This window comes from Leptinotarsa decemlineata, unplaced genomic scaffold (assembly GCF_025532065.1).
Source record: "Leptinotarsa decemlineata unplaced genomic scaffold, Ldec_3_MD MMD2_tig00004677_RagTag_RagTag, whole genome shotgun sequence".
Taxonomy (NCBI): Eukaryota; Metazoa; Arthropoda; class Insecta; order Coleoptera; family Chrysomelidae; genus Leptinotarsa; species Leptinotarsa decemlineata.
Window position 1 is genome coordinate 461,759 of NW_027412610.1, and position 20,697 is coordinate 482,455.

Consider the following 20,697-nt stretch of genomic DNA (forward strand, 5'->3'; position numbering starts at 1 on the left):
AAATCTCGAAAAACTCTACGGTATACAGAGAGACGTGAAAGTTGCTATTGTGTTCTTATTCAACTCAGTCAACCAATTTCCAGGGCCGTAATTTAAAAGGGAATAATTCCCACAATTATAATCAAATATTACCAAAACGTTCTGAAATATACAATTGAATTTGATTTCTAAATATGAAGTAAACGTCGACAATACGAAAACTACAACAAAAAATACAGGTCCGCATTTAAAAATTCAAAGATGGGGGTGGACCAAGTCAGATAACACCCTGTATAAAAGATTCATGGACATATTCTGATAGCTCACATTATATATATATATATATATATATATATATATATATATATATATATATATATATATATATATATATATATATATATATATATATATATAAAAGTCTCAAAATAAATAATATTTTGTATAGGATTTGTAATACACATTCTATTGAAAAATGACACAAATAATAATAAACTACTTCAACTGGTTTGAATTAGCAGACAAAAACAAGGAAAACAACATTGATCTTACGCTAAGAGATCAAACTCATCACAATATCTATCATCATCAAATTTTATGATAAAATTTTTTGTCAGTGAAAAACATTCTTCAAAAATACTTTTGAATTAGTAAAGAATACTCACTTGCATTGATCATCCAATAAAAAAATTAACCCATTGGGTTTGCCTTCAATCAACTGCAAACATCCTGTATTATCCATGAAATCAATGTTTGTCCACCTGATGCTCTCCTTTCTATACTCCTCTTGTTCGTATTTGAATACATGCTGGTTGAAATAGTACTGCAAGTGCTCGTTTGCGTAATTAATACAAAGTTGTTCAAAACTATTGTTGAGCCCGAAATCCTCAAACCCAAAAATATCTAAGACCCCAATCGAATTGCCCTGATGATCACGGAGTGTGTCTTTTTTTGCAAGTAGAGCGTGGTTAACTTGCAAAACAATCCAGTCAAAGAGAGCTCCGTAAAGACATTTGGCCATTGCATCTCGGCTGGCAACAGCCTCTGGAAGTCGGTAATTGATGACAAGCGTTTCGCCAGATGCTCGAGCCCTTTTTGCTGTTAGAGCTTGAATTAATGTTTCCTGGAAAAGAAGCATAGTTTAATACAAAACAGAAGGTTAACACAAACAATATTTTTAACCAAGGCCTATCAAATAGTTATTGTTATTAACATGAAGCATAGTTTAAGATCATAGTTTTTTTCAACTTTATTTAGTCTTGATTCAGTTCATCAAATATTGAAAAATATCAAAAAGTGAAATTATCGTCAATACAAAAACTTTATGGGAGGGGAGGTTGGTGTTGAAGCCTCAGTCGTCTTGTTGTAAAGCACCAATCCACAAAGTGCTGAGATAGAGCTGAAACATACAGTCAAGTGTGCGGGGTTGAGTCGTTATGTGCACTAACATCGGTCGGTCGGTAGCCAGGCGGTTCGACGCGGGTGCTTTGTTCACTCACTCGAATTGACTTCCGTGTTGGTCGGTGGTTCAAGCTCTAATTAGGAATCACACGTTAAAAGGTTAGACCTCGTTAATCCTTAGCTCGCACAAGTTTCAACTTCTGAGGGTTGTTGTTCGTAGGGGTGCGACAGCTGGTTAACGGAAAGACAATGTGTAGACAATGTATATATGCTGAGCTCAATGATAAATTTTCATATTAGACATAGAAAACGAAAGCTATTCGCTATTTTTGTTGACTTCAGAAGAGCTTTTGATTCTGTTGACCATAACTTACTCCGGGATAAATTAGTCAAAATGGGGATATCAGCTAAAATCCTGCGGATAATACAAATGTTGTATTCCAATGCAACTATTCAAATAAAAGGTTCTGATGGCCTCTCTAAATTATTTGAATCAACAACTGGTGTTCTTCAAGGTGAGCCTCTGAGCCCCCTTCTATTCGCACTATTTAGAGCGGATATAGAAACATTCTTCTATGATTACCAGGCACAGGGTGTGAACATTGATGCTAGAAATGACGTGTTGACCCTATTATATGCAGATGATCTGGTGATTCTTGCCCACTCAGAAATTGATGTCGTCAAAAAATTTAAGATTCTAGAAAAATATACTACATACAATGAGCTGACTGTTAATTTGCAAAAAACTAAAATTATGCAGTTTGCTCGAGGTGGATATCGTAAACCTAATTTCATTTCAACGGACAACCACTAGAGGTAACAAACAAATATGTTTCTCTGTAACTTTCACCTCGTCAGGATTATTTCGGGAAATGGCATCAGTTGCGAGCATTAAAGGAAAACAGGCTATTGGCTCTTTACCCCCTATTTTGTCTAAAGCTAAAATTGACACCTGGTATCCACGAGTAAAATTATTTGAATCATTAGCAATGAGTGTTATGTTCAACTTCGTTACGGTATGGGGTATTAGATATTTGGAAGTATTAGAAAGAGTACATCTCAGTTTCTTGAATAGAATTCCTGAGTGCCTATTAACACACCTGATGCAGTAGTACGTTTGGAAACGAGACGAGTTAAACTTACACTTAATATTTTTAAAATTACCTTAAACTGGCTGCACGAGATTCTTACCATGGAAAGTGATCCTTATCCAAGACTTTGTTTTGAACAACAAATAAGATTAATGAATAATTCAAGTAAAGCAATTTTTTATTGATAGCGGATCACTGGAAATTTGGAATAATATGACTGGTTACTCTTCGAGTTGAAATATGAGAAATATAATAAATGAATATTACAGTTATCTGTACAACAAAGATGCCTCTATGGCATCTCTCTTCCCTTACATGTATATGTACAATTCGCTAAGTACCTCAACGGAACCAAGCTCATATCTGCTGTTGAAGTTACCCATACAATTTACCTGCACTCTTGCATAGTTACGCATGGCCAATCATTTTAAAATCAAGTTACATTGAATGGAATTGTGTATGCGATCGATCCAGGTGTAATATGCACTGTTTGCAACAGTAATAAGGCCGAAACTTTATTTCATATCATCTTCGAATGTCCGATTTACACTGTTATGAAACAAAACAAACAATCCCTTCAGAATTTGGATGAACTTATTCATGCTTTAGAGAATATAACTATTCCGGTAGCCAAAGAAATCTCAGAATATATCTGGAACATTCTCAGGTTACGTTTATTTATATTGAGTGAATGATGGTTAGTTTATTATACTTTTAATATTTTACAATCCACTGTTTATATATATATATATATATATATATATATATATATATATATATATATATATATATATATATATATATATACAGGGTGTCCCTGGACTTCCTCTTTTCCTCTCGGGAATGTATAGATGGGGTCAAAATATCACCAGTACTTCATATAACTTTTTTTCCTAAAAGTCTTCGTAACCAAGTTACGGGCCCTCGTGTGGACGATGGTCCACACCCCAAAACTTTGAAATGACAGATATTTTTCAATATTTTTCAACAAAATAAGGTTACATGGACAATTTTATGAATAAAAGTACTCGTGTGGAAAGTCGATCGGAGCAACGAGTCTTGATAAAAATGTAGTTCTACTCGACGACATCAAACCCGCTCGTCCACCATTATTTGAAATGAATAATTATCAAAGCAGAAATAATGATGATAACGTTAATTCAACAACATTTATAACAGGAATAATACAAAGTATGCTAAAATGAAGTCGTAAACAAAAAGTACAGTACCTATATGAAAGTTTAAGTCACAATTGTGATAGCAGATATTTTTTCAAAAGAAATATCAAGTTCTGTAGATTCGTGGTGTTTTTAAACTGACAAGCTACTCTACTATGAAATATCGAATTCATTCCATATTTTGTATGTACATAATACGTGTGGAATAATCAAGTTTCGTGTTGATCAGTTATCTGAATCTCATGAAACTCAACATTCGAATGTTTCAAATTCTTCTTCACAGCTAAACTGTTGAGGAGTTTCACTGACAATTATAATTTTATGGGAGAAATTCTTTAACACGAATCTAAATTTAGCTAAAAAACGCACATCGGAAAAAATATTTACTATACTAATAAAAAGCAAACGAATGAACTACAAAAACGGCTGCACATGATCAGGTGAAAAATATCCAGGGAATAATTATGTTCCATTTCTTTCACAGATGTTGACAAAAAAACCTTTTAGAAAGTTTTGATAAAAAATGAGAAACTGGAATGCGATTTTGTTTTGTTGAGTGGTGCATTGTCATAATATGACTATCATTGTATTGTCAATATTCTATAGGAATTTTGAATTTTTTTGAAATGGCCGAACAGTTTACATTCAATGAATATGCAGATATGCATGTATTTTATGGACGAGCATTTTGTAATGCTGCAGAAGCTCGTCGTCTGTATTCCGAGCATTTTCCCAATCGAACGGTACCGTCAAGAGAAACATTCGAGCGTGTCGATCGCAGCTTGAGGGAGACAGGTATGTAATAATTGATAATTAATTTGAGCACGTTGTTTTATTTCGATATTATTGTAGGTACAGTTATGCCAAAACGAGGTGGTGAGGGCGCTCCTAGGACTGTACGTACCGTTGTATTGGAGGAAAATATTTTGGAAGCCGTCGCTGATGATCCTTCAATGAGCATCAGAAATCTATCAGAACAGTTCCATACATCCAAGTCCACTATTCATAGAATAATTAGGGAACAACTGCTCCACCCATTTCACATCCAGAAGGTACATGCCATGACACCTCAAGATTTTCCAGCACGACTGGAATATGCCAATTGGTTCATGGATAGGCAAAGAGAGGATATGACTTTTATTAATCGAGTTTTATTCACTGATGAAGCAGGTTTCAGTAGAGATGGAGTTATCAACTCTCATAATCTCCATATATGGGCCGAAGAAAATCCCCATGGGATATTGCAAACCAAACACCAACGGAAATTCAACATGAATGTTTGGGCTGGTATCATAGAAAACCATCTTATAGGACCATTCGTTCTACAGGACCGATTGAATGGAGAACGTTATTTGGAGTTCATTCAGAATGATTTGAATGGACTTTTGGAACATGTTCCATTGCAAACCCGAAGAGATATGTGGTTTATGCATGATGGCGCTCCTCCTCATTTTAGTTTGATTGTGCGTGACCATCTGAACCATATTTTCCACAATAGATGGATTGGTAGAGGTGGGCCATATTCATGGCCATCGCGGTCTCCGGATTTAAATCCATTGGATTTCTTTCTGTGGGGGCATCTAAAAAGCCTTGTTTACGCTACACCTATTCACACAAGAGATGCATTGTTGAATAGAATAACATTACATTGTGAAGCCATACGAAACGTCCCTGGAATGCTATTTCAAGTACAGAGAGGGTGTCTTAGCAGACTAAGAAAATGTATAGAGAGAGAAGGTGGTCATATCGAGCAGTTTCTGTAGCGGATTTTTCATTTCTGTTTGCTCTTGAGTTTCGTTAGTTAAACGTGTTTGCATTATAAAAATTCGTTATGAACATTTTACCTATCATTTCCATTTTCCTTAAAAACTAATATTTTCGAATAATGGTAGACATCTCAGGATAAATGTTGTTGAATTAACGTTATCATTATTATTTCTGCTTTGATAATTATTCATTTCAAATAATGGTGGACGAGCGGGTTTGATGTCGTCGAGTGAAACTACATTTTTATCAAGACTCGTTGCTCCGATCGACTTTCCACACGAGTACTTTTATTCATCAAATTGTCCAAGTAACCTTAATTTGTTGAAAAATATTGAAAAATATCTGTCATTTCAAAGTTTTGGGGTGTGGACCATCGGGGGTAGTCCGTTCCTGACTTTGTAGCAAAACAACTGACTCCTGCATGAAAGCTCATCGAAGGAATTCATTTGTTTAGTCAATTACCAAAATTTGGATGATTTTGAATATTCACTTGAAAAGTTATCAAAGGAAAACATTTTTCATTTTGTAACTTCGAGGGCCCGTTACTTGGTAACGAAGGATTTTAGGAAAAAAAGTTATATGAAGTACTGGTGATATTTTGACCCCATCTATACATTCCCGAGAGGAAAAGAGGAAGTCCAGGGACACCCTGTATATAACTTTTCACGGATGGTAGAATATGATGTGTTGTTTTTCCGGGTGTTCATCCGTTGTGTACTATTCGATAGTCGACGGAAAAACTACACATCATTCATATATATATATATATATATATATATATATATATATATATATATATATATATATATAGCCAACCGCACATTTGTGGTTTCAATTAGAAGACCCAGCATATGTGATGTTTTTTCATTTTTGGTAACCAGTTGTTGTACATCTTTGCAATTGGCTGCACCACGCTGATAAGGCCAATAGCCAGAAACACATGTCTGCGGTTTGCCTCCATATTTCTTGAGTGTTCTGTCCACGAATTTCTCCCTTTTGATCTATATCATATACACTTGATAATAATCTATGTCTATGTATATATATATATATATATATATATATATATATATATATATATATATATATATATATATGTTCCTTAAGTGGAACAACTAATCAACTAACTAATCATCTAACTAATCATCAATTCTACATACTAAATGAAAACGTTTCAGGAAGCTATTATATAGCGAAACATATGTTGCAGTTTCGTAAACTCTTCTGTGAAAATCACACAAAAAGTGTAACTTGAATAAGTAATGGATTTTCATCATATGAGTATATTATTTCATCAGTTCGGACTTCCATTGTTTAATATAATATAAATTGATTTGAAATCCCTGAAAAAGATAAAAAGATTAACCGAAAATAACAATTTTATTAAAACAAGGAAATAACATACAAGCTACAACAGAAAATAAAAAATTGAAATATTAATAAAAGGTGAAAATTAAAAAATATTATTAACAAAAATGAAAAATAAAAAGATTCCAAACCAAGTTACGTCACGACGTTTCGATTGCTAGTATCCACAATCGTCTTCGGGTGATAACTGGACTTATTCCTCCGAAATCTGATTATTTATAGGTCATTCGGGTGCTTTCACCTTTCACCTATCCCCTCCTTCCTCTTCCCGCTTCATTGGTTTTAGCGGGAGATCACCGTTTGGCGGGAGTTGGTCGTTTTTCGCTTGATAAGAGGTTTCCATATGTTGACTAAATGCATTGTTGGACAACATATACGCGGCTTTCTTGAATTTTCTCCTAAACCAGTGTTCCTCTTTGTGAATGACTTCAGCTTGAGCCCATTTGATATTATGTTGATGAGTCCAAACATGCTCTGCCATTCCGAATTTTCTGGTTTCTCCTCGCTGTGTGTGTTTCTTGTGCTCAGCAATGCGAAATTGCCTCTTAGTTTCACCGATGTATGATTCTCCGCACTCGCAGGGTATCCGGTAAATACAATTCTGGGAATCGAAACGTCGTGAAGTAACTTGGTTTTGAATCTTTCAATTTTTATTTTTATTCTTCACTTTTGTTAGTAATATTTTTTAATTTTCAGCTTTTATTAATATTCAATTTTTTATTTTCTGATTGTAGCTTGTATGTTATTTCCTTGTAATTTAAGTTTTTTGTTTTAATAAAATTGTTATTTTCGGTTAATCTTTTTATTTTTTTCAGGGATTTCAAATCGATTTATATTATATTAGACAATGGAAGTCCGAACTGATGAAATACACCACGAAACATTGTCAACCACCTTCAAACATACGAATATATTGACCAATTCCACCAGATAAATTTCATTTTATTCATTGAGTATTTGACAAGTTAATTGAACTCTTGAGTGGCTTATATTATGCAGTAACTTTTTGGGACGAACTTTACGGTTTTGTTTCCCTATTCTTCATTTCATTTCATTTTTTAGAGACTCAAGAAAATTTTACATTTCATAGACACGCCCAAACCTTAACCCAAATAATTAAAGATATATGATAGATTGATATAATCGAGGTTGACAATAATTATGATATGGAGTATTGAAGAATAAAAACATATGTTATCTACATACAAGATAAAATACATTTTAAGGGATGACTGAATATGAATATATAAAATGTAAAATGTATGAATTATATATAAAACAGAAATGCATAAAATATATGAAGTATGATGTATAAAATGTAAAACAAATATATGTGAAATGTACCTATAGAATGTCAAATGAATGAAATATAGATAAATATATGAATATATACCTTAACAATAAAATGGGAAATTATATTCAATCACTGTGATTATCCATGAACAAATGCCGATTTTCAGCGATGAACTGAGTAAATTCTTGGAAGTTGTAAATACAGTTACTAGATAAGATACATTTGAATTTGGATTTGAATTTTTTTGGAGGTAAATCTCGAAATTGAGATGGTAAGTTGTTATAAGAGTCCCGTATCAATTTTGGTGGTTTTTTGAAGCCTTGTTTTTGGTTCAACTATTCTGGTTTTGAATCTTGTATGATATTCATGTATCTCTTCATGAGTTTCATAGCATAAACAGTCAATATTCCTAGAGCAGGAAATAAAGGCCTACAACTAGCCTCCCAATTTGACTTTGTAATACATCTTATGGCAGACTTTTGTAAAATTAGTAGTTTAACTATATGTGTTTGAGCTGCATTACTCCAAGATAAAGTAGCATACTGAAGGTGTGAATGGAATAAGTTAGCACTGCTGTTTACAAATTCTCGAACTTTTTTAATAGCAAAAACAGCATTGGAGAGTTTAGTACATATAAAATTCACATGTTGTGACCACTGGAGGTGACTGTCAATTTGTACACCTAGAAATTTCACATTTCCATATATTTCTTCCTGATTAGCATAATTATTTGGCCTACAATCAAATTTTAGGCTTACAGTTTTACTCTCATTCAGTATGAATTCATTGCTGGCCAACCATGTATGTGCTAGTTGTCTGACATCATCCTGGGCTATTTTGAGATCTTCATCCCTTTCTATACTGATTGCGTCATCTGCAAATAGTACAGATAATCTGTTATGTGCAGCCATAATATGGGTAGGTCATCAATATAAATGAGGAACAGCAGAGGTCCCAAGATTGTACCTTGAGGTACTCCCCTTTCAATTTGTAGGAATTGACTTTTTTTATTATTGCACTCCACTCGCTGTGTTCGGTTGGTCAAGTACGAAGTGAACATTTGTTGACAGGTTCCGCGAATGTCATAGTAGCTCATTTTGTTTAATAAAGTTGAATGATTGATTGAATCGAAAACACATGTAAGATCCGTGAAGATACCCAGACAGTATTTGTTTTTGTCAAAACTTTCTTCAATAAATTTGGTAAGGGACATTATGGTATTGGCAGTCGAGACTCCTTTCCTAAAGCCATATTATTCTGCTACAAGTATACTGTGAGTACCTAGATAGGATGTTAAGTCATTATACATTTTTTTCTAAATTTTCAGAAAATACTGGCAGTATGGATATTTGTCTAAAATTATTCATTATAGATGAATCACCTTTTTTATAAGCAGGTAATACCTTTCCAATTTTCAATTCCGAAGAAAAATTGCCTTGTTCTAGACAACTGTTTATTATATTGCACACATTTAAAAAAAACAAACGTAGATATTCCATATATGTCTTCAGTATTTTTATTTTTGAGTCCCATATTGATTACTCTAATATCATCAGGTGTAGTTGGTATGAAAAAAATAGAATTGATGAAATTCCTTTTCCAATTATCCAATAAAGATTCGGCACTACTATAAGTTTTGTTCAACTCTTGAACAGCTCTTGTCGCGTGACTTAGAAAATGATCATTTATGTCATCTACTGACAAGTCAGTAGGCTGAACTATCTTTTTTTTCCTTCCTGTTTCACTATTTATAATAGCATACCATTTTATTATTATCTTCTGATTCTTGAAATGATTTCTCATTGTAAGCTTTTTTGGCATTATATTAAGATTTGATTGTATGCTTTTTTGAAATTCGTGTAGTTTTTTTTATTTTCTATAGTTGGATGTTGTTAAGAAAATGTATGAAGGAAAAGAAGATTATTTTTAGCTGTTATTACTTCATCTGTGATCCAATTCTTTTCTTAGTTCTAGGGGGTACTGAAAAAGACATATCGTTGTAATATAAAAATGCATTATGAAAATTAATGTATTTGTCTTGGGCTCATGTAGAATTGTATACTTCCACCCAATTTTCCTCACTTGAATAATTAAGAAATGTGTCAATTTTATCATTAGTGTAACTTTTATTGCTAGTAGAATGTACAGTGAGTTGGAAATCCTTCGAGAAACTTAATAATTGGCCTTATGATCAGACAAACCTAGTTCTAGAGTGGATATCGTATAATACTCGAAGTTGATAAAATAATTGTCCAGGCACCTACCCTTAATTGTTTTGTACTCTGGTATTCTCAAAAAAAAACTGATTCATACCTAAAGTTTAATTTTGTCTTTCCTAATATCATTATTGTCTAAGAAATTTACATTGAAGTCTCCAGCGCAGAGGATTTTTGTTTTTGTATTATTCTTATTATACACTTCGATATATTCAAATGCTTTTGATAATATATTTTAAAATTTTTCAATATTGTGTAGCGCAGGTGATCTATAAACTGTAATTACAAATACATTTAATATATATATATATATACCGGGTGTCAACAAATCTATTAGACAAGTCATAATTTCTAGACTATTAGGAGAATTGAAATGAGATTTGGTATAGTTGAATGGTATGTGGAGAGGAATGTTTTCACATATTTTTCTCTTTCCGGTCACTTCCGGTTTCAGCGGAAATGGCTCCGGTTCTGAATTTTTAAATGAAACACCTCGTTCAATTGTTTCTCTCAACACGTTTTGTAACATTTGAGGCGATATACTTCTAAATGCCTGTTGAATCCTTTCTTCTAAGATTTCGAGAGTGGCTGGGGCTGTTGCATAGTAGACCCTTTCTTTTACATATCCCCAAATGAAGAGATCTAACACAGTCAGATCCGGTGAGCGGGCAGGCCACCGTACTGGACCGTTGGTTGCAATAACTCTATTATTAAAATGCTCTATTAAAAAATCAAGTACGTCTCTGCTATTATGGGGTGGTGCTCCATCTTGCTGGAAGTAAATTTGCCGTAAAACTTCTAAAGGCATATCATTAAGATGATCCTCGATTTCATTTTGAAGAAAACTCAAGTATCTAACCCCTGTTAACTGACCTTGAAACAATATTGAACCAATTATTCTGTTTCCAACGATACCAGGATATCTCTGAGCATACAACTCAGCAGCTTTCCTTGAATTTCTGTGGCATTCTCCAAACAATAACAACATATCCACTTTTTCACTTTGAGTATACATTATTTCGACGAAAAATTAAACTAAAATTAACGAAAATCAAGAGAAACTTCTACTTTCTGCTCATATAGCTTATGTCACTGTCATAACCTAGGTGAGCGTTTTGTTCTCCAAAGTGGACTTGATGGAAATAACCGCAAAATATTATGCATCATTCCTATCCATGGCACCCTTGACAAAAGTAAATGAATTTGTATCGAGTATTTTCCTCAGTAATATTTAATTTATGTTCTTATTTGTAATCCAATCGCAAATAAATTAGTATCGTTAGATTTGTCAAAAAATCCTTTTTTCGGAAAGTGCTTGTCAAAAAATGGTCGCCATTTGAAAAATAATAGTTAGACATGAAAATGTTATTTTGTAAACTTGTCTCATTCATATTCAACACACTAGTCACTAAAACTCCGCTATTGCAATTTTCTGATATCACCTGAGGTCCATAGATTAGTTTACGTCCGATCATGGCCACCTAGATGCAATTTTAAAAGTGACTCTGAAAAAATCAAGTAGGCTGAAAAACTTCCGGAAATGTCAGTTTCTGATCCAGAATTGTCTCAGAAATACAAAAATGTTACAATATACAGGGTGTTCCATTTAAAAATTCAGAACCGGAGCCATTTCCGCTGAAACCGGAAGTGACCGGAAAGTGAAAAATATGTGAAAACTCTCCTCTCCACATACCATTTATCTGTACCAAATCTCGTTTTGATACACCTAATAGTCTAGAAGTTATGACTTGTCTAATAGATTCGTTGACACCCGGTATATATATATATATATATATATATACTTGCACCATATATACTTGCACCACCATTTTTATGAATAGTACCAACTCAACATCTCAAATCACTCAATATTATAACAAGAATTTTCACTTGTACTTAACCAATGTTCCGTAACACATGAATTTTAATGACTTATTTTGCATTGAAAATCTCGCAATGTCCAGTATTTTGTTTCTAATGTTTAAATGAAGAACAGCGATAGCTTCTTCCTCGTGTCCGAGTTCCGAACGCTCATTCAGCTTTGTTATTTTTCAGATTGTGGAACATTAAAAAACAAAACAGCAAGAAACATTAACTATTTATTTTACTTCTTCGATTGACGACTTGTTTATTTTGTGGAAATTCATGTTCACTGAGGATACACTACAAAAACACACTTTTGTCTATTTTCCACTATATTTCTTTATTGTTGACTGGTTTCGGCTATTATACCATTTTCAAAACTAACTGATTACATTCACAGATTGCACAATACCTTTTGACTCTTTTAACCCGATTTCATAGAAATTGTCTGCATTCAGGTCAATGATACATAGGGCTTTCACAATACCCCTTTCTGATAAAAACCTCCGAAGTGAAATTGCAATCATTAAACAAATAGCAGTTAATAACAAAATACTTACCACTCTAGTTAACAACATAATAATGAAATATCAACAAAAATCAATAACGAAAGAACTATACTCAATTTCCACAAGACCAGAACACAAATATGTTAGTATCAATTATGCTGGTAAAATCTCCGAGAATATTAAAAATTATCTCTCAAAATTCAATTTACAAACATCCTACACATCCAACGGAAATTTAGGAAACATATTATTTAATGCCAAACCTAAATTAGAGAAAGGAAAGAGATCTGGTATATATCGAATAGAATGTGGTGAATGCCCTGCCATATATAAAGGCCAAACTGGGAGAAATTTTGATACAAGGTACCACGAACATGTCATTTCGGATAAAAAATCATTAATGTACGAACATCTTCAAAATTCGAAACATAAAATAGATAAAGATAATTTAAAGATCCTACATACATGCGAAAAAGGGAAAATGATGAATCTGTTGGAATCTATGGAAATAAACAGGTCAAAGTAAGATCCCAATTCTATTGTCCTCAACGAACAACTTGAATTAAACAATAGTCCTCTACTGAACCTATAGTCCAGATCCCAAAACCTACATTATATTGAAAGCTTTGTTATGTTCATGGATTTTACAGGTATATGAAACGCAGGTACCGGATATCAGGTATATCAGGTATATCAAATCATTTATGCTAGAATAATATAGGTATAAATTACTCGGATTTAAATGTAATCAGTTAGTTCTGAAAATGGTATAATAGCCGAAACCGGTCAACAATAAAGAAATATAGTGGAAAATAGACAAAAGTGTGTTTTTGTAGTGTATCCTATTTATTTTACTACAATGAATATGACCTCCTCTATTTGTATAGATACGATTTTAATGGGGTCACTATTTTTCGGGTTTGAAGGCCGTGTATTTTTGGAATTTCTTCCTGATGTTTCGCTGGCGCGAGTGGCTAGCTTCTTCAGAGGTTTATACATCATACGTTAATATTTCCGATGACTTGATATTACGGCTGCGTAACGAGTATTTATGTTGACTCCTCAGGTAGTCCGATGTGATATTACATGTACCTGAATTACGTAAAACGCCAGTAACATCAGTTGAGGTCGATTGACAAAGCTAAAAACAAAAGAGACCCACTATCCGCAGCAGGGGTTTATCGCATACCGTTCACTTGTGGGAACAAGGTTGAAGGAGCATGAAAGATATTGCAGACTAGGCCAAACAGACAAGTCAGCTGTGACAGAACATGCACACAGTGAACGAAATTGCAGGATTCTGTTTGAAAACACGGAATTCATTGCCACCGACAAGGATTCTATAGCCGATTGGTATAGGAGGCAGTAGAAATTCACAAACACATAGATAACTTCAACAGAAAACAAGAAGCCGTCAGCCTCAATTGAATATGGAATCCCATTCTGAGTAGTTCAAGAATAGCAAACGGCATGATGGCAGGTAGAAAAAGGTCAAGGGATGTTATTGACATTTTACCTAATCCAGGTACAGGTAATATCACACCTGACTACCTGAATCAACATAAACATACCAGGTACAGGTGTTAGCACACCAAACTATCTGAGGAGTCAACATAAACACTCGTTATGCAGACGTAACATCAAGACCGGAGATATTAACTCAGGATGTATAAACCTCCGAAGAAGGTAGCCACTCGCGCCAGCGAAACGTCAGGAAGAAATTCCAAAAATTCACGGCCTTCAAATCCGAAAAATAGTGCCACTAAAAACCTCGACCGCGAAAGCTTTGACCATTTTGACGATTTTAATGATTAACTTTTATATTGTTTTTAACATAGTCCAAAAACGTTTGTTAGCATAAACTTGTTTTTCTTATAAAAATAAATAAAAACCATATAAATTATCTTGAAAATTTGCTGACCAAATTATTATTAAAATTCAAAAATTCGAAAAGAAACTATACTTCAAAATAAATATACAGCAAAAGTATTACACCAACCTGTAATGATTATTAAAATTTAAAAAATTAAAAAGGAAATATATTTCAAAATAAGTTTACAGGAAAATTAATTCACCAACCTGTTTAACTCTGAGTAATTCCGATATCAGCAAAACCACTTCGGGATTTTTTACAGCAACGGACTCGTCGTGGTGATAGGCTGACTTTCTTGGTTGAAATTCAACGTTGCCGAGAAGTAAAACGGCCGATAGCACAGAGAACAATCGTCGCTGTTTTTCCGATGTAAAACCGACCATTTCCATAGACTGTTTCAATCGTGAAAATTCATAGCTCTCGTCAGTGTTCTCCAAAGCACAGCAGGTTTTGTTCAGGTAATAATACTGGTCGGGACGTTTGAGATGGAGTTGTTGTCTTTCTTGGTCATTGGCACCTTAAACAAATTGAACAAGAGCTATTATTAATAACTAGCCTGTGACTTTGTTCATATAAACTTCAAAGATTTTTCAAGATTTGTTGACAACGAAATGTTCTTATGTAAGTAATAGCCTATCTTTAATTTATAAGAAAATCCTTTTACTATACTGCAAATATAATACTGAACAGTATTATTATAGTAATTTTTTTCAACGAGTGTTTGGAATGATTCTTGAAATTGACTTAACATTTCAATTCTTTATTGAAATAAATCAAACAATAAATACCTTTTTCTACAGAACTTTAGTAAAAACCGCTCCCAAATCGATTAAATCGTATTTGACATTAGCGAGCACAGATAAAAATTCTAAAAATAATTTTTTTGGGTTCTATCAAGTTAATAACGACCCCCAATAATAGACTTTCACAAATATCTTCCACGTACAGACAATGATCAATTACACTTTTATCATATGTATTGAATTGAATGAAATAAAGTAAAGGAATATAGGCAAATCTAAATAATGTTATTTACTTAAATTTATAGGTTAAATTTATCCAAAACGATACTTTACTAATTTGGCAGCTTTTTTTAAGCAGCAGAACCTAAGATCAAACGCACTGAACTTTTATATGCTTTTCAAAGCCAAACATTAGACCAGATAGCTATTTTCTCTGAAAATAATCATCAGTTATTATCATCTCCTATTGACAACAAAAAAAGTGTAGAAAGAGAGCACTTCAGTTTTACAATTGAAAAAATTGAATACTTCATTTTGAAAATCCAACTTATTTCATCATCATTAAAGTGAACATTTTCAATTTGATTTATATTTTGATTTATAAGAACATACCTAGTTCTACAAACTATAAATATTTTTTATCAAAGTTTTAGCCAAACCAATTCAGTATTTTTATGTATTTTTTCAACAATGTTTGACGTAATTCTGTAAATTGACATAACTGAACTTATGAACCGACTGAAATAAATCAAATACTGAATGTTAAGTGAAGCTCACCACCCGGTTGGTAGCCGGGCGGTTCGACGTGGGTGCTTTGTTCACTCAGTCAATCGGCCGATGTGCCAGTCGATGGTTCAAGCAGCAGGCTGAATGATCAATTTTCACTTGCTTTCGCCCAACCCGTGTTAAAAATCACATGTTGAAAGGTAAGATCTCGTTAGTCCTTAGCTCGCACAAGTTTCGACTTCTAAGGATTGTTCGTAGGGGTGCGATATCTGGTTAACGGAAAAACATATTTTTTCAACATACATAGCTTTCACGAACACACAAAAATTTTGAAAATCATTGTTTTGGTTTCTACGACATTAATAAAAACTAAAAATAATAGCTTTTTTCAAGTGTCTTCTATGTAAAGACAGCAATCAGTTAAACTTTTATTATATGTTTCGATAAATCTTTAATTCCATTTTGGTTGAATTCATGATGCCGGACAAGTCGCATAAAGATGGGGTAAAAATTACATCTACATAAAATTTCAAGTTTTCACATATTGTGTTACGGTTGACTCACGAGAAATTGGGACAATCGGTATAAACATTCAATTAAGATGGCATGCAAGTAGACATATGAGAATTGAACGGACGGTACAAGGCCTCAGTGAACAAACAACAAGGAGAGAAAGTGTTGGTTCTGTTTAATAAAATAAATTTTAAACTTCGTGTATCTGTTTAACTTCAAGGGCCTAACGAAATCAGAGATAAATTATTCAGTATATTACAATTCCTAGCTTATTTCCCATAGATATGCAAGAATGATGTTATCGTTCCAGGCCAAAAATAGGAAAAATCAGGAAGAATCAGATTTAGATGATTATATTCAGTTAACTTTCAATTCAATTGTTCAAATTTCATGTAGAATATTTGGCTTTCATCTATCTCCTGATCGTTAACTGCCTACTATGCCGTTGTCTGATTGTCTGCCGATAACGATTATCTAATATATTAAAATGGATGTTTGTTGGTTGGTTGGTAAGTGATAAACTTCTACATCGCTCAACCGATCGTGATGAAACTTCATAGAGAAGGTTTTTAGGCTATCAGTTTTTCTGTAAGAATAATTTTTTGAAAGCACTGTTCTATAACGCTGCGCACGCCTAAGTTCGTTGATTCTAATTCTGTCAAAACATTGTAACAGCAGCGATACAGCAACATAGTACTAGTATGAAATAAATTCATGGATGTAGCCGATACTAAGTGGTAGGAAATCATAATGAAAAAAAAAAAAGAAACTTTCTATGTTTTTTACCACTTTTATTTGTAACTAGCGTTGCTGCAGTTTCGTCCTATAAGTTTAATGTATAAGTTTGAAAATGTCCTTATAGGACGAAACTGCAGTAACGTTAGTTACAAATAAAAGTGGTAAAAAACATAGAGTTTCTTTTTTCTTTTTTGATTATATAAAAGTTATCACGCACTGATTTTTGTCACTAACTTTTTGTTTACTGTCACCGTGCTTACGAACCCATAGGTATAGTTGAAGTAACCGATATAGTAATCTTAAAGGTGTCGGCGAAGTCAAAGGCAAAAAAAACCAATACAAAGTAATTATGCCGCAACGAATTAGTCCACGTGGCCTGAAGAATTGGCGGTTCGTATTCGATAATTTTTACTAATTGAGTTTTATGATTGGCTGAAGAGTCATAAAATTAAATTTGTCATGTTACGGTGACCAACAGAATGTAGCGATGAGTACCGCGTTGTGTGCGTTATTGAAGGGGAACTGCTGGAAGGTAGGTGGCACTATATCTTTTACTTGAACTGTAACACAATGTCTTCTCATCTCCGCTCCTTCGCGCTTCAGTCGCCTGCCAAGCGTTGTCTCGAAATTGCGTCATTCAATAATCTTCTTGCATATGGTCTTATAATATTCCTTGCTAAGACAAATGTTTCATCTGCTACCACACAAAAAGGCATGTTTTTTCCATTTACGTCGTTTGGTGATGGGCGGTCATAGGGTAAATTCAATTGGTTTTGTTGTAACCTTTTACCCATTTGCGAGCTCCGAAACACACTGGAATCGCTGGCTGCTCCATTAGTACCAATGCCCACGTACACGAACTTATAATCTGCTTTTACCTACGCCATAAGAACTATTGAAAAAACTTTTTATAATTGAAACATTGCGATCCACTATTTTCAGCTTAATAAGTCGAATGTGCTACCCACATGCAAACGATACGGGAATGATAGAATCACTTGTTGTTTTGTTATTTCCTAACTGAATGGCATCCCAACGATGGATTAATCCTAATGAGTGTGTATACGTGCCGAAAGGAAGAATAACACTGAGCCTATCAGCTGTCTCTACGGAACCTTCGAGATACCAGACGCCCTATCATCGTAGCATCGCCTTGTCACGGCCTAGCTTCTCGTGGGACTTTTATGGACAGAGTAAACTTAATTTTTTTCCTGACGCTGTCTATAGAGGAGATGGATGTCGAGCTTACGACTCCAACTGACCTCCCTGTAAACTTAGTTCAGGAGCGAGTCTACAGAGGAGATGGATGTCGAGTTTACGACTCCAACTGACCTCCCTGTAAATTTAGTTCAGGAACGAGTTTACAGAGGAGATGGATGTAACGACTGAGTCATCTCCTCAAGTGAGACGACTTATAAAACCGCCTTGCATCAAATTCTTGAGCGGAGTAGGCATAATCTGTCTCAGGTGGGGGAACAAACTCCCCATGAGCAGGTTAGCAAACGTTTGCGCTCAAGTGATGATTCACCAAAACCAGAGGCAAAAAAGCCCTGCACGGCTGAATCTAAGGCATCGTCAAGTGTAGCTGACGTGCAAAAGCCCTCATATGGGAAGGTTGTCGCGGGTATCAACGTGGGAATATTCAACTTGACTATCCGACTACCTCATTAATAATGAAACAGCTGAGCATATACCATAGGAACTAATCGGCTTCGTTAAGAAGCTGGATTTATTTGGGCGAGTGTGAATAGGTGTGAGCCACAATAAACCCTTGTGGGTTGCGGTGGAGGGTCGAATAGACCCACTCACTTTGGACCTAACCTAACCTACTACAAATGGGGTGGAAAAATATTAGAGCCTGTTTTTCAAGAGAATTGCGAGACCAAAAAATTCAAAGTCTGGTCAAGCAGCTAGACAACGTTCTAGATAAATGGAGATGATAACTCAGAGGAGGAAAATGTTAGATACACAAACAGACCACAGGTTATTAGAAAAAAAAAGGTGGCAATAAAAGATTGTATGGGTACAGACTCATAGATGTCTTAGAACAAAAAAAAGAATGGTAAAGATAAACTAGTTGAGGCTATAAAAGGAAACAAAAATGAACTTGATATTGAAACATATTTTGCATTGTCTGTTGCCCCATTACTGAAAGCTGTTCCTGATAAAGCTGAACTGAACGTTCTAATTCAGATTTAGCTTATTTTCAACAATCCCCAAAACCAGACATCAAAATATCAAACTTTACAATATGCCCATCTCCTTCCAGGACGCAATTTTTGAGACCAGTTTTTCGTCAAGCACCTACTTCACACTACTATCCTGAAAGTAGTAATCCACAAAATTACCCTTAAGTTTATTCAAAACCTAATACATTAACACAACAGTTATTGAATTTCATTAGTTCGGACTTCCATTGTCTGATATTATATAAAATAATTTGAAATCTCTGAAAGAACTTAAAAAGAAGAATTGAAAATTAAAGAAGAAGAATAAAAATGAACAGCTGAAAAAACAATTATATTAAGCAAAACAACCTGAAATTAAATAATAGTGAAATAAAATACAAGGAAAAATTAGACAAATTGAACAAAAAATAAAATGAAATTAATAAGTTAAGAGATTCCAAGCCAAGTTACTTCACGACGTTTCGATTGTTAGTATCCACAATCGTCTTCGGGTGATGACTGGACTGATTCCTCCGTGAATTGACTATTTAGGTCATTTGAGTACTTTTACTTATCTTTGCTTTCCTTTTTCCGCTTCACTGGTTTAGTCGGAGAAGACCGTTTGGCCGGAGTTGACCATTTTTCGCTTGATTATGGGTTTACATATGTTGTGTATCTCTACGCTATCTTGACTGAATACATTGTTGGATAACATGTATGTTATCTGAACCAATGTTCTTCTTTGTATATGATCTCAGCTTGGGACCATTCGATGTTATGTTGATGGGTCCAAACATGCTCTGCTATTCCTGATTTGCAGGTTTCCCCTCGCTGTGTGTGTTTCTTGTGCTCGGCAATGCGAACATTCAATGGCCTCTTAGTTTCACCAATATAGGATTTTCCGCACTCACAGGGTATCCGGGTAAATGCAATTCTTGGAATCGCAGTTCTTGTTTGGTGGCCTGGTTTTCGTGAGGCTGCTACGAATAGTGTTTCCAGATCTGAAACAGGTTCTGGATGTTGTACTTAGATCCAATTCTTGGTATCTTTTCCGATAATCCTCTGATGTAGGGAAGTGCAAGCACTGGTTGAGACGACTTCTCTTCCTTTCTGGGCTCCTGCTGTCTTTCAGCCAAAGTCTGTTCCACCATCGGAGTAGCCACTTCGTTGAAGATTATTTTTGATGATATCTAGTTCCTTCTCGAGACCTTCCTTCGTATTACAGAGTTCGAAAGCACGGCCTAATAGGGTTTTGATGATTTCCCCTTTA

General features: G+C 34.3%; 1 protein-coding gene across 1 annotated transcript in view; it reads right to left on the reverse strand.

Annotated features, from left to right (window-relative positions):
- The window catches only part of LOC111509285 (unconventional myosin-IXb), a 263,644-nt gene that overhangs the window by 144,195 nt on the left and 98,752 nt on the right, over window positions 1–20,697 (reverse strand). The window contains 2 exon segments of the mRNA XM_074179210.1: window positions 645–1,102; window positions 14,746–15,056. Of these exon segments, the coding sequence (XP_074035311.1) occupies window positions 645–1,102; window positions 14,746–15,056 (769 nt within the window).